The sequence below is a fragment of the Scyliorhinus torazame genome, chromosome 21 (assembly GCF_047496885.1).
Source record: "Scyliorhinus torazame isolate Kashiwa2021f chromosome 21, sScyTor2.1, whole genome shotgun sequence".
In the NCBI taxonomy this organism is placed as follows: Eukaryota; Metazoa; Chordata; class Chondrichthyes; order Carcharhiniformes; family Scyliorhinidae; genus Scyliorhinus; species Scyliorhinus torazame.
The window spans coordinates 13,356,462-13,368,859 of record NC_092727.1 but is presented as its reverse complement, the minus strand read 5'-3'; the positions used below and the strand labels follow the sequence as shown (position 1 = coordinate 13,368,859).

Genomic DNA, 12,398 nt, shown 5'->3' with positions numbered 1-12,398 from the left:
GTGCCTGGGTGCCAGGGTGGCACCACCAAGGGTCAGGGTCTGAGGGGGGCCATGCCCATGAAAGGAGGTGGGAGGTGTATGAACGGTGGAGGGGTGCAGGATGGGTCTGAAGGGGCCTTTGGAAGGTTGGGGAGGTTGAAAAGTGGGGTCCTGAAAGGGGGGTGGAGACGAGCGATAGGGGGGGGTGGAAGGCTTGAAAAGAGGGGCCCTCAGCGACCCCAAAGCGGGATGTCATCACTTGGGAGGGTGTGGGGTATTGCCCATATGTGGGGGGTGACTTTGCCCATGGGTGGGGATGTGGGTGACCCACAATCTCACTTGGAGATCAGGGCGCCCTTTCAAAATAGCAGCCCGACCTCTGAGGAGCCGGCCTGGCCAGTGAATTCAGACACCAGTGATGAAGAAAATTCAAAATGTGAGCTAAACCAGCGAGCAACTCCCCAGGGGCCAAAAAAGTTACTAAGTGTAAGTGTAAAAGTAACTAAGCTAGCGGGGGGGGGGGGGGGGGGGGGGGGGGGGAGGAGGACTAGCTGACAGAGCCGGTGGGAATCTCCCAGCAAAACCACCACAAATGACACTTAGAAACCTTTCCATTAGATCCAGCCTGGTGTATTTAATAGGCTAATAAGGAAAGTGAGGGAGCTTGCATTAATATAACCACTTCCATTACCTCAGGATGTCCCAAAATGTCCTTGTGTCATTGTGTTTGAAATACAGCAACTAAATTGTGCACAGCAAGCTCCCAGAAACAACAATGAATGATGACCAGATAATCTATTTTTAATGATGTTAGTTGAAGGATAATTATTGGGCACGACACCGGCGGGGAGGACTCTCCTGCTGCTCATCAATTAGTACCGTGAGATCTCTTAATGTTCACCTGAGTGGTCAGACAGGGCTTCAGTTTAAAATTGGACTGGAAAGAAGATATCTCCAATGGTGCAGCACTCCTTTAATACTGCACCATGAGTGACAGCCTTGGTTTTGTTCCGAAGCCTCTGGAGTGGGACTTGAACCCCCAAGATGCACTGCAGTAACTCACCAAGGTTCCTTAGGCAGCATCTTTCAAACCCACGGCCACTAACCATCTAGAAGGACAAGAGCAGCAGGTACCTGGGAACCCCACCGCCTGGAGGTTCCCCTCCAAGTCACTCACCACTCTGACTTGGAAATATATCGCCCGTTCCGCCGGGAAACACGCGGCTAAATGCGCTCACTATGGGAATTTGTTCCCATTTAGTTGAATGGCGGCCAATGAGTTTGCATTATGTCAACGTGGCCATCTTAGTTTGGTCACCAGAGGGAGCTGAAGCGATAAAACAGTCAGACCCTTCAATGTATCATCAACATCAAATGATGAGTCCAAAGATGTGCAGGTTAGGTGGATTGGCCATGATAAATTGCCCTTAGTGTCCAAAATTGCCCTTAGTATTGGGTGGTGTTACTGGGTTATGGGGATGGGGGTGGAGGTGTTGACCTTGGGTGGGGTGCTCTTTCCAAGAGCCGGTGCAGACTCGATGGGCCGAATGTCCTCCTTCTGCACTGTAAATTCTATGATAATCCTTCGGCAATTACGTTCTTAAGCCAATTGCTTTGTTGAAGACATTGGCTCAACTATAAGTGAACACAGCTGGCACAGTTGATGTGAAGGAAGACGGGAAGAGTTGGTCATTATGGACTTGACAAGATGGTAAAGAATCAGAGCCTCGACCTGCAGAGTGAAGGGTGGGCAGCACTGGTCAATTACAAAGTAGGAATCACGTGGCCTATTTGTTCTTTTACAGACATTTTATTAGGGCAGAGTGTGATCCCACTGGATTTATCTCGAAGATCCCCCTCTGGATGTCAGAACTTTCCATTAACAGCCGCCCCAGGGATGTCAAACACTCCGCCTGGATCAGTTTCACTGGAGGTACACTAACTGTAACTTTTTAAAAATTATTTTTATTTCTCCCAATTCTGGTCCCTTTTGTCTTTTGTTGCATCAATCCCTGATCACCCTTCTTTAACCAGATGATGATACTGGATTTCTCTGGAAGAAATTCTCCAGTTAGACTTCCCTTTCTACTCATTTTGGGTCTGAATTTGCAAGTAGCTGGTGCAACGTATAAAATGCTTGAGACCATAAAAGATCTTCCATTTAACCGGTGCATCCACCTCTTTGTAACCACAAGGGACATGACAGCTGAAGGCAAGGCTTACTGCCTTTAACCAGTAAATGACACAAACGACTAAATCACACAAACCCACCCGGGTTACGGGTTTAATCCCTGGTATTTGCAGAGCTCAGCTATGATGGTGCCCCCAGTTGAATTGCTCACCAACATCACAGAATACGAGGGCCCAGGTTTGAAGTAATTGGCAAAGGAGACATATGGAGAAACTTTTTCACGCAGCAAGCGATTAAGATCTGCGTTACACTGTCAGACAGTGTGGTGGAGGCCTTCAAAGGGGAATTGGATTGTTATCTGAAAAGGAAAGGCTGCTGGGTTATGGGTAGAAGGTGGGAGAATGGCACTGGATGAAATGTTCACTCGACGAGCCGGTCCAGACATGGTGAGCCGAATGCAGAATACACCAAGGTCCAGGCCTTGAATATATATCAGGAAGAGCAAGGGACCCAAAACTGACCCTTGAGGAACTCCCATACAAACCTTCCTCCGATTTGAAAAACATCCAGTAACCATTACTGTTTCCTGTCACTCAGACAGTTTTGCATCCATGTTACTAGTGTGTCTTTTATTCCATGAGCTACTTTTCTCACAAGTCTGTTATGCGGAACTGTACCAAGTGCCTTTTCAAACTCCATGTACACCTCATCAACTGCATTACCCTCATCAACCTTCGCTGTTACCTGATCAAAAAATCCCCAACATGTTAAACACTATTTTCCCTTAACGAATCTATGTTGGCTTTCATTAATCAACCCACATTTGTCCATGTGACAATTAATTTTTTCTCTAATTATTGTTTCTAGAATTTTCCCCACCACCAAAGTTCAACTTCAAAGGGAAGAAAATTGGAGATAGAACCAAGTAGCAACAAAACAATGGATTTTCTTTTTTTTTTTGCAGTTGAGTTATATAGAGTCTCCAGATTCAAAGGCTGGCCTGTCCCTCGTCCCTATGCGAACAACTGTCACCCCTACAAAAAAGATTGAAATGGATCGAATCATTATGCCTGATGGAACTATTGTGACAACTGTGACAACCATTCAATCTCGGCCCAAGATGGATGGAAAGATGGGTAAGATTCCCATTTCTACTTGTGCTCATCTGTCTGTGATGCTGACTCTTAGAGTTATGAATTGGAGCGTTTTGCTCTGCCGTTGGCTGTCCAGTCGTACACACAAGAAATAGGAGGAGAATATTGATTAGTTTGATCATGGTTGACCTTGCATTTCAGCTCAATTTTCCCTCCCGCTCCACACATTCCTTGATTCCCAAACTACCCCAGCCTTAAATTTATTCAATCCGCAGAGAATTCCAAAGAGGCAAAACCTTTTGAGTGAAATAATCCCTCCTCATCTCAGTCTTAAATCATCAGCCCCTATCCTGAGACTGTGGCCCCCGTGTTTCCAAGTTCCAGGGGATACAATCTCTCAGCACCTACCCAACAAGGTCCTTCAGAATCTTGAATGTTTCAATGAAGAGCACCTCGCATTCTTCTAAGCCCAGAGAATATAGGCCCAATTTACCCAAACTCTTAGTTGGAAAGCAAATTTTAAAAATGCCTGCGTATAAAACCTATACAAATTTTGAATGCTGCGCTGTCCGTGAGGCGGCCCATTGGGGGCTGGAGCATCGCGAGAGGTCCTGCCAATGCCGTTGCAACGGCATGCGCCACGCAACACGATTACGCCATTTCCAAAGGAACGGAGCGTGGTTGAGCGGTGTCAAACCGGGCCCCTTATCTTTCTTTGTTCTGAAATGCTCATTTTGGATTTGTGCAACTCGACCATAACTCCCGAAATTGAGAGAGAATGATTAACAGATTTACCTCATTGTCCCATCACGATAGACTGAATGTGCCTGTGTTTCCATGGCGTTTGCTTTGGCCATTTGCAAAGCCGTGACAAAGGGGTGGGATTAAAGTATCCTTCACAAGGCCGTGCAAATGTAGAGCTGCAGTCAAACGTGGAATTAGAGACGGTGCTTGTGAGTCTCGCAGGAAAGCAATGGCCTGAATCCAGCATGTCCTTGCTCAGACAGAGCACAAATGCATCTATTGTCATTGCAGATTCAAGTCGGCCTCTGCCTCCACATAAAATACGCTTGACAGAGTTCTTGTGTGGGTAGATGAGAACAGAAGACATACTCGCAGCTACGAAAGGTCATTAAATCGAAACCAAAACAGAAAATGCTGGACAATCTCAGCAGGTCTGATAGCATCTGTGGAGAGAGAAGGGAGCTGCCGTTTCGAGTCTGGATGACTCATTTAACTCATTTATCCATTTTAATGCAAACAATCCCAATACTGACCTTCTTACCATTTCCCTCAACCGCTTTTCCCGAAGCTCATTTTTGTCAATAATATAGCAATAATGGTTCAAAGGAATAATCAAACAAAAATTAACATCGAGCCTAAGGGAGGCAACATTAGACCAGGTGAGCCAAAAATTTTAAGAAGCATTTCAAAGGAAGAGAGAGTGAGAGGGAGCGGTAGCATATCGGATAACTCACCTGGAACACTTTAGGCGGAATTACTCAACTCTTTCCGCTGGCGGGATCTTCCGGCCCACCAAAGTCAAACCCCAACAGCAACACGGGCAAGGAATGCAAATCGGCATCGACTTTGCCGGCACCACCGCCAGTGGTGAGCCGCCTCGGTTGTGCGAAAGCCCGCCGTGGCGGGGCTGGGGAATTCTGCCCTTTGTCAATCTTCACGACATGTTTAAAAAAAATAAATAAAATAAAATAAAATAAAAAAAAAACATTCGCCGGCACGTCAAAGTTGCCATTTTTACGAGCCTGCCTTCCTTAACTTTTCCCAAAACCTCTTTATTCCAAAATGTGATCACCGTGCCTTGTTGGTTCAGGGAGAGGCTGCATGAATTGTTCAGCATCTCCAGACTGAGCGGGATGGTCACTTGGGTGGAATGCTGGACAATTGAGGCCCGGATTTTCCTACCGGCTGGCGAGCGACACAGAGGTCATTTCCTTCGGCGGGGCGGGAAGATCTCCTGCCGGCCAATGGCAAGCCACCACAGTCGCTAGAAAATTAGCTGCAGGCGGGGTGAGGGTGGGGGTTTGCAAAAAGATTGGCCCGAGAACTTGTTTCGGTGTCTGGCGTGCATGTGGATTGACTCTTTTGTTCCATACATCCTGGAAGTAGTGACGATGTGCACTATAACATCCTTGGCATGTTGATAGTCTTTCTACGGTCCTGTACAAAAGAACATCCTCCAGGCCTCCGACATCTATCTGCTCACCTTCTCGGTGTTCTTTAGGCAGGTAGCCAGCCTTTGGGTTTACAGACCCCCCTCTCCCCTGCTCCTGCACCAGTGTTTCTGTCAACTCAGCAGTTTGTTAATACTGTTCACTATTTGATGGAGGAAATGTTTGGTTTTGTTCTTGGCACTTTGTTCTAAAACGTACAGTGCAGAAGGCGGCCATTCGGCCCAGCGAGTCTGCACCGACCCACTTAAGCCCTAACTTCCACCCTATCCCCGTAACCCAATAACCCCTCCTAACCTTTTTGATCACGAAGGGCAATTTAGCATGGCCAATCCACCAAACCTGCACATCTTTGGACTGAGAGAGGAAACCGGAGCACCCGGAGGAAACCCACGCAGACACGGGGAGAACGTGCAGACTCCGCACAGACAGTGACCCAGCGGGGAATCGAACCTGGGACCCTGGAGCCTGTGAAGCCACTGTGTTATCCACTTGTGCTACCGCGCTGCCCTAATTTTCTGATCCCCAAATTTTGAAATGGATATTGAGGCACTGGAGAAGGTGCAAAAAAGATCTACAATAAACCTCAAACTGAGAGCCTATACTCATCTGAAAAGATTGGAACAGGCGTGGGCATTACTTTTTAACAGGAAAGGGAAAGTTCTGACCTGATCTGGGTCTTTGAAGATATTTATGGGGCTTGGTAGGGTCAGCATAGAGAAGATGTTTTCACTTGTGGGGAAGACAAAAAAAGCCAGTGGTCATATATCTAAGATGAATCATTCCACTAGGTGGGGAATTCACACCTTGAAGGGGTAGTGCAGTATAATGGAGTATTACAGACTAAGAGCCGATTTTCTGCCCCCATTTGGCAGAGGCGTAAATCCCGTTATGGCCGGAAACACTCACAAGAGGTCCACAACGGGATTTGTGACAGGGTGATCTCAGAATGGGATCACCTCCACTGCCCGCCAGCGACATGAGCAGGCTGGTGCCCAGCATGATTCCCGTTAATTTAAAAGCATTTTAATATTCAAAATCGGCTTAACGCTGAATATTCTGGCACCATCAGATGTTCCCACCCAGCGGCGTAACGTAACGTCGGCAGGGATCAGCACTGGTCTCCAAAAACAGAGACCAGACGTGATGAGCACGCCGGGGGGCTCGGAGGCCAGTGAAACCCCTGGGTGGACTGCCAACCGGGCACGGTCAGGATGGCACTTCCTGGGGTAGGGCGAGAAGGGGACAGGGCCTGTGGGCGACCCCATGACAAGGGTTCTCTTCATGTGGTTATGGGTGGTACTTGAGGGGGCGGGGGTGATTGGCGGGGGACGCGCTGCCCTGAAGACCCATTTCCAGCGATTAGAGGGGGAGGGGAGGACAGGGGTGTGCAGCAAGATGATGCTGGGGGTAGGTCTTTAGCCAGTATCTGAGATCAGGTGGGGTGGAGGAGAGGGGGTGGTACCACGGTCTCTGTGGAGCAGGCCATGCTGGCATTTTTAGGCCCTGCCTCTCGCAATGGCGGCGCAAAGCATGCCCCCCCCTTCCTACCTTTAAAAAAAAAAATGGCAAAGTGCGGGAAGATCCCGACAGACAACCCGTCTGTTTCTCTGGGGAGGAAAATGCCGGTTTGCAGTCAGAAACTTAAACTTTGCCATTTGTGGGGGGAGAAAATTCCACCCCAAGTCTCAAAGAGTTGACTGTAATGGCCTATCATGTCATGGAAGGAAGTGACATATACTCGTAATTGAAGAGTTTCTCGGAGAAAGCAGTCTGGAAAGAGGTTAGCGTAAGGGAGTGTTCTCACCAAAGTAAATATATTACAATGAAGTGTTTGCAGCTAACGGAATTTGGGAGTTATTGAAACTATTCCAACCCAACAAGACAATAATATCGGTGATAGAGGCAGAGCCCCTCAAAACCTTCCTTGGCCATGAATCGCCAGAATCCACAAAGCTGTGGATCAAGAGTTGGAATGTGGAATTAGATTGAATGGCTGCTTGGCGTCAAGCATGGGCTGAATGGACACCTTTCGTGCTGCAAGTTTCTATAATTTTAGGGAATTCACCGGAAACTGTTTTACCCAAAGAGTGGTTAAAATAGCGACCCTGTTCCCACCAGGATTAGTTTGGGTGATTAACCTGGATTGATTGAAGGGGCAGCTTGTTACGTACAGGAACGAAAAGAGGAAAGAAGAACGTTTGAGCTGGTGGAGGTGAAAGGAAGCTCATGTGGTGGATAATTACCGGCATGGACCAAGTAGATCAAGCGGCCTGCTTCTGTTCTGTATATTCAGTGTAATTCCATGTAAAGGAGTTTAACCTATCTTTCCTACTAGGTGTCATCAACGTTCACGGTGCCCATGGCAGTCACCGACTACTGGAGCTCAAACCACAGCTTCCGCAAACATACTGCCAGCCCCTTGAATACAATATCGTAACCAATTCTTTCTGCCACCCACAGATTCTCCTGCACGGTCACCCTCAAAGGTGGAAGTAACGGACAAGAGGTCCATCAAGATGGATGACAGCCCTGTAAATCTGTCTCCTAACAACGGTATGTACACGTGTTCGTTGGGAGTGTGTGTTCTGCTTGTTTGATTCTGGGGATAATGGTGTTGAGGGGTACAAAGGAACTCTCGTACCTTTAGTGAGTTTGGGGGGCCTTTATAATTGGTTTCCCGAGTGTAAAACAGGTAATGTTGGTTCCCTCTCCATCGCACTTCAATGGCAAGGAAAAATGGGCTGTGATGTACAGTAGGTGACCAATTCAATATTGTTTTGCATAGAATCATTAAATATTAAAACCTAATGTGTTAGGTTTTGTGTTTGCTGATCAAGATTTTCTTGCAGTGTGAGTTTTGCCAAGTTTCAACAAGGCTCTTTTGTTTTGAAGACCTCTAGCTCCATAGACTTTTCCATGCCAAGACAGCAGACCCGCTCTGTGCCTCTGGCAATACCACCTTAGAAGCTGCCAGGTTTCTTCCTATTGCGTAGTGAGTCTGCCTAGTACAATAACTGAGATGAAGAGACCAGGAAGTTCAGATTTCATGGCTGGACTGTCCTGCTCTGTTTTCTCTGCTGGGGATCAGACCCAAGAGTACCCTGCTGGTGTTTGGTAGGGCTCAAGGACCCTCTAACATGTGAGTTGGAGCGTTCGGGGGAAGGTGTTATATGGTTGGGGGGTGGGGGGGCCGAGAGATCAGGGAGTCCCGATTTCTTCCTGCACTGAGGATCTCCGCTCAGCGGAGAAAAAGGTTAAATTGAAGCCTCGAGGAGGCGTTCCCCGCCAGGGCCCGAAATAGTAACAGAGTGCGGTTAGATAGCGGGGCCGTTCCTGACACTACAAGATCACGCCCTCTGTCTCGTGCGGCTAATAATGTTTTCATGTGTGGTCAGCAGTGGATAATCACCTTGCCAATGGTTTGGATCCAGTGGTACAGACAGCAATCCGGCAGCTGACAGAATCCGCCAACAAGCCCAGCAAAAAGACACCAACAAAACGCAGCACCTTGATTATATCAGGCGTTTCCAAGGTAATCCTCTCTGCCTTCTGCTTCCCGGAGCAAGGAATTCGCTCTCTGCAGCTCACTGGGTTATTTTGCGAATGTAGCACCTATACCAATCAATCAGTGGGTGACTGATTTATTGAAGGATTCCAATTCAACCATCTACCCTGGTGAGGTTTGGAACTGGGAATCCCAGAGATTTGCTGAACCTTTGTGCCTCGCCCGCTCAGTGACCTTGAACGGGTGACTGAAAGAAGGCCGTGGGTTCGGGAGCAACAATTCAATCAGTGGTTGAGGAAGAAGTAATGAGCTGTGAATGGTTAATTCACCAACATAAATTGTGAAATGGGACAGAGTTAGTGCCTAAACCTGACTGGAAATTTTTAAGTGATCTGTTACGAGCAAGTCACCTGTGCTAGTTTCTAACGACATGTCAGAAGACCTAACGTTTTATAAATTGAAGGAAATTGCACCGTGCAGGCGAGTGGCATGTTCAGGCTAAAAGGTGCACATGTTCTGCATTTTTGAAATGATTGATTGGGTCAATTAGAGTTCAGATTGGAGCGGAGATCTTGGCTTTGTTTGATTGATGGGTCAAATAAGGATTTCAGGCAGTGCGGAACTCCTGTGCAGTTGAAGGGGGTATGTTTGCAGGTCAATGGGAGTTTAAGAGCAGGGGAGTGGACCCAATTGGAGCACTTTCAAAAAGCTGGCATGGACTGATGGGTCGAATGGGCCTGTTGACGCTACGTCATTCGGGGATTTATTCTTGGAGAGAAAGTGAGCTCAAATCCTCGGTAAAGACAGAGGGAGGAGTCAGATGTAGAAAGTGTAAATGAGCCTAATTGTAACCGTCTTGTGCACAGGGCACTCCTCCCATAAACGGCGCACTTAATTCTGCCAAACTTGTGGCTTATCAGCAAAGCCAGGGAGCTGTCTGCCCATTGTGACAAGAATTCAAACTTTTTGCCAGTAATTGTCAACTTGGGATCATTTAGTGGTTTTAAAAAGTTGACCATCTTCAGCTATCGAAGAAGGAGGCCATTCGGTCTATCATGTTTACGCAGGTCTTCAAATGAGCAATGCCCCTCGTGCCACCCCCCCCCTCCCACCCCACAACCCTGCACATTTTTCCTCACCAGCTATGAATCCAATCCCCCCTTTTTAAAAATAAATTTAGAGTACCCAATTCATTTTTTTTTCCAATTAAGGGGCAATTTAGCGTGGCCAATCCACCTACCCTGCACATCTTTGGGTTTTGGGGGTGAAACCCACACAAACACAGGGCGAATGTGCAAACTCCACACGGACAGTGACCCAGAGCCGGGATCGAACCTGGGACCTCGGCGTCGTGAGGCGGCAATGCTAGCCACTGCGCCACCGTGCTGCCAATCCAATCCCCTTTTGAATGCCTTGATTGAACCCATCTCCGTCACACTCTCAAACGGTGCATTCTAGATCCCAACCACTGCAATTAACCTTCATTCCTCCCATTTCCTTCAGACTGTGGAAGTGAGGGCTGAGGGAATGCAATAGTTTGAAGCCTGGTCAGGTGGGGGAAAATGAGCCCGTTCTTGTCGTGGAACTCTTGTGTATTTGGTGTTGAGACCCAGCTTGATTCTGTGCACATAAAGGCCCAGTGTAGTCTTGTCTGATCAGCCGGCCTTTCCTCTTGTCTGCCAAGTACACACTTACCCTCCTCTCTTGCCCTATGACCTAGGCTCCCATTGACCAGGAAGAAATGGCGCTCTCTGTGGGCTACGCGGCCTCCATGGATGCCTCTCTGCAGGGTGAGCCGGGGCTGCCCGCTTTGCCTCATTGCAGTGCTCAAAGTGCGCTGGACTCTCCCAAATCGCCCGACTCCCAAAACCAGTGGCAGATGGTCAGTCAGGACTTGGATGAAGCGGCCGTGTCGGATATTTCCGAACGTCCATCGGTGGACGACGTTGAGTCAGAAACTGGGTCGACGGGAGCGCTTGAAACACGAAGCTTAAAGGATCATAAAGGTAAAAGAAAATTGATTTCACTTGTAATATTCTGTTGTGTCTCTCCCTCTCATGTATTGTGTGATATAAATGCAGTACATCTGTACACTATAATATGTAGGAAATGGGAGCAGGATTGTTAGACGTTTAGCTGCTGTTGTATAAAGAGTCAAAGGTTCTGCTGCTTTTCCACAAACACCTTTAATTTACTTCAACAGACTCTGTACAAAACTCGACATCACATCACCTGACACAAAGGCCACCTGAAGCACCTTTACATATCAGTGTCAATTATTGGATACTTAAAATAAATGAGACAACTAATTGGAATGTCTCTTAACCCATTACGTAACAAGGAATAGGCCCTTCGGCCCCTCAATCCTGCTCCGCCATTCAACTAGATCATGACTGACCTTCTACCTTAACGCAATTTTCTCGCACTATCCCCATATCATTCCTGTATAGAAATCTATCGATATCTGTCTTGAATATACTCAATGACTGAAGATAGCTTAAATAAACACTTTCTTTACTCATTCTTGGGAAGTCTGTGTCATGAGCAAGGCCAACATTTATTGTCCATCCCTAAATGTCTTGGAGAAAGTGGCGGTGAACCATCCACGTGGGGTAGGAGCACCCCACAGTGCTGTCAAAATCCAGAATTTTGATCCTGCAAGAGTGAAGCAACAGCAATTATAGTTCCAAGTCAGGCTGACTTGAGTCAGAGAGTGGTGTTCCTGTACTTGTCCTTCTGGGTGGTAGAAGTCAGAGGTTTGAAAGGTGCAGTCGAAAGAGGCTTGGTGATGTGGTACACAACCTCAGCCGGTACTGGGACTGAACCCGCGCTGCTGGGCTCGCTCTGCATCACAAACTAGCTGTCCAGCCCACTGAGCTAAACCAGCCCCCCTCAAGTATGAGCCTTAATGAGTCATAGAATCTCTCCAGTGCAGGAGGAGGCCATTCAGCCCATCGAGCCTGCACCGACCCTCTGAATGAGCACCTTACCTAGGCCCACTACCATGCCCTATCCCGTAAACCTGAAACCTAATCCGCACATCTTTGGACACATAAGGGACAATTTAGCGTGGCCAGTCCACCTGACTGGCACATCTTTGGACCGTGGGAAGAAACCAGAGCACCCGGAGGAAACCCACGCAGCCATGGGGAGAACGTGCAGACTCCGCACAGGCAGACACCCAAGCCCAGAATTGAACCTGGGTCCCTGGTGCTGTGAGGCAGCAGTGCTAACCAATGTGCCACTCTGCCGCCCACTCAATCATGGAGAAAGCACATGTATCTTAAGAGCAACGTTGTCCACACAAGTTGTCGTCCCTGGAGAATATTTAAGAGGGTGTTAAAACCGGGGTGATACTTTCCCACCATCCTACCTGTACTTAATAGAAGGGGCACCGAGGCAACTTGTAGTTTACTGGTGGCTGCCGCAACTAAGATCAACAAACTCAATCCTGTGGCAATCCAGACCAATCTGTGTACCACAGTGCCACACTG

At 47.8% G+C, this 12,398-nt stretch overlaps 1 protein-coding gene across 2 annotated transcripts in view; it reads left to right on the top strand.

Moving 5' to 3' along the window:
• Positions 1 to 12,398, top strand: part of c2cd2l (c2cd2 like) — a 137,774-nt gene that overhangs the window by 121,158 nt on the left and 4,218 nt on the right. Inside the window, exons 9-13 of one of the 2 annotated variants that reach the window (XM_072486521.1) lie at positions 1,785 to 1,912; positions 3,075 to 3,246; positions 7,860 to 7,952; positions 8,795 to 8,931; positions 10,625 to 10,910. In XM_072486521.1, the coding sequence (XP_072342622.1) occupies positions 1,785 to 1,912; positions 3,075 to 3,246; positions 7,860 to 7,952; positions 8,795 to 8,931; positions 10,625 to 10,910 (816 nt within the window). The remainder of the gene's footprint in view (positions 1 to 1,784; positions 1,913 to 3,074; positions 3,247 to 7,859; positions 7,953 to 8,794; positions 8,932 to 10,624; positions 10,911 to 12,398) is intronic. The other variant, XM_072486522.1, reaches the window with a different exon arrangement.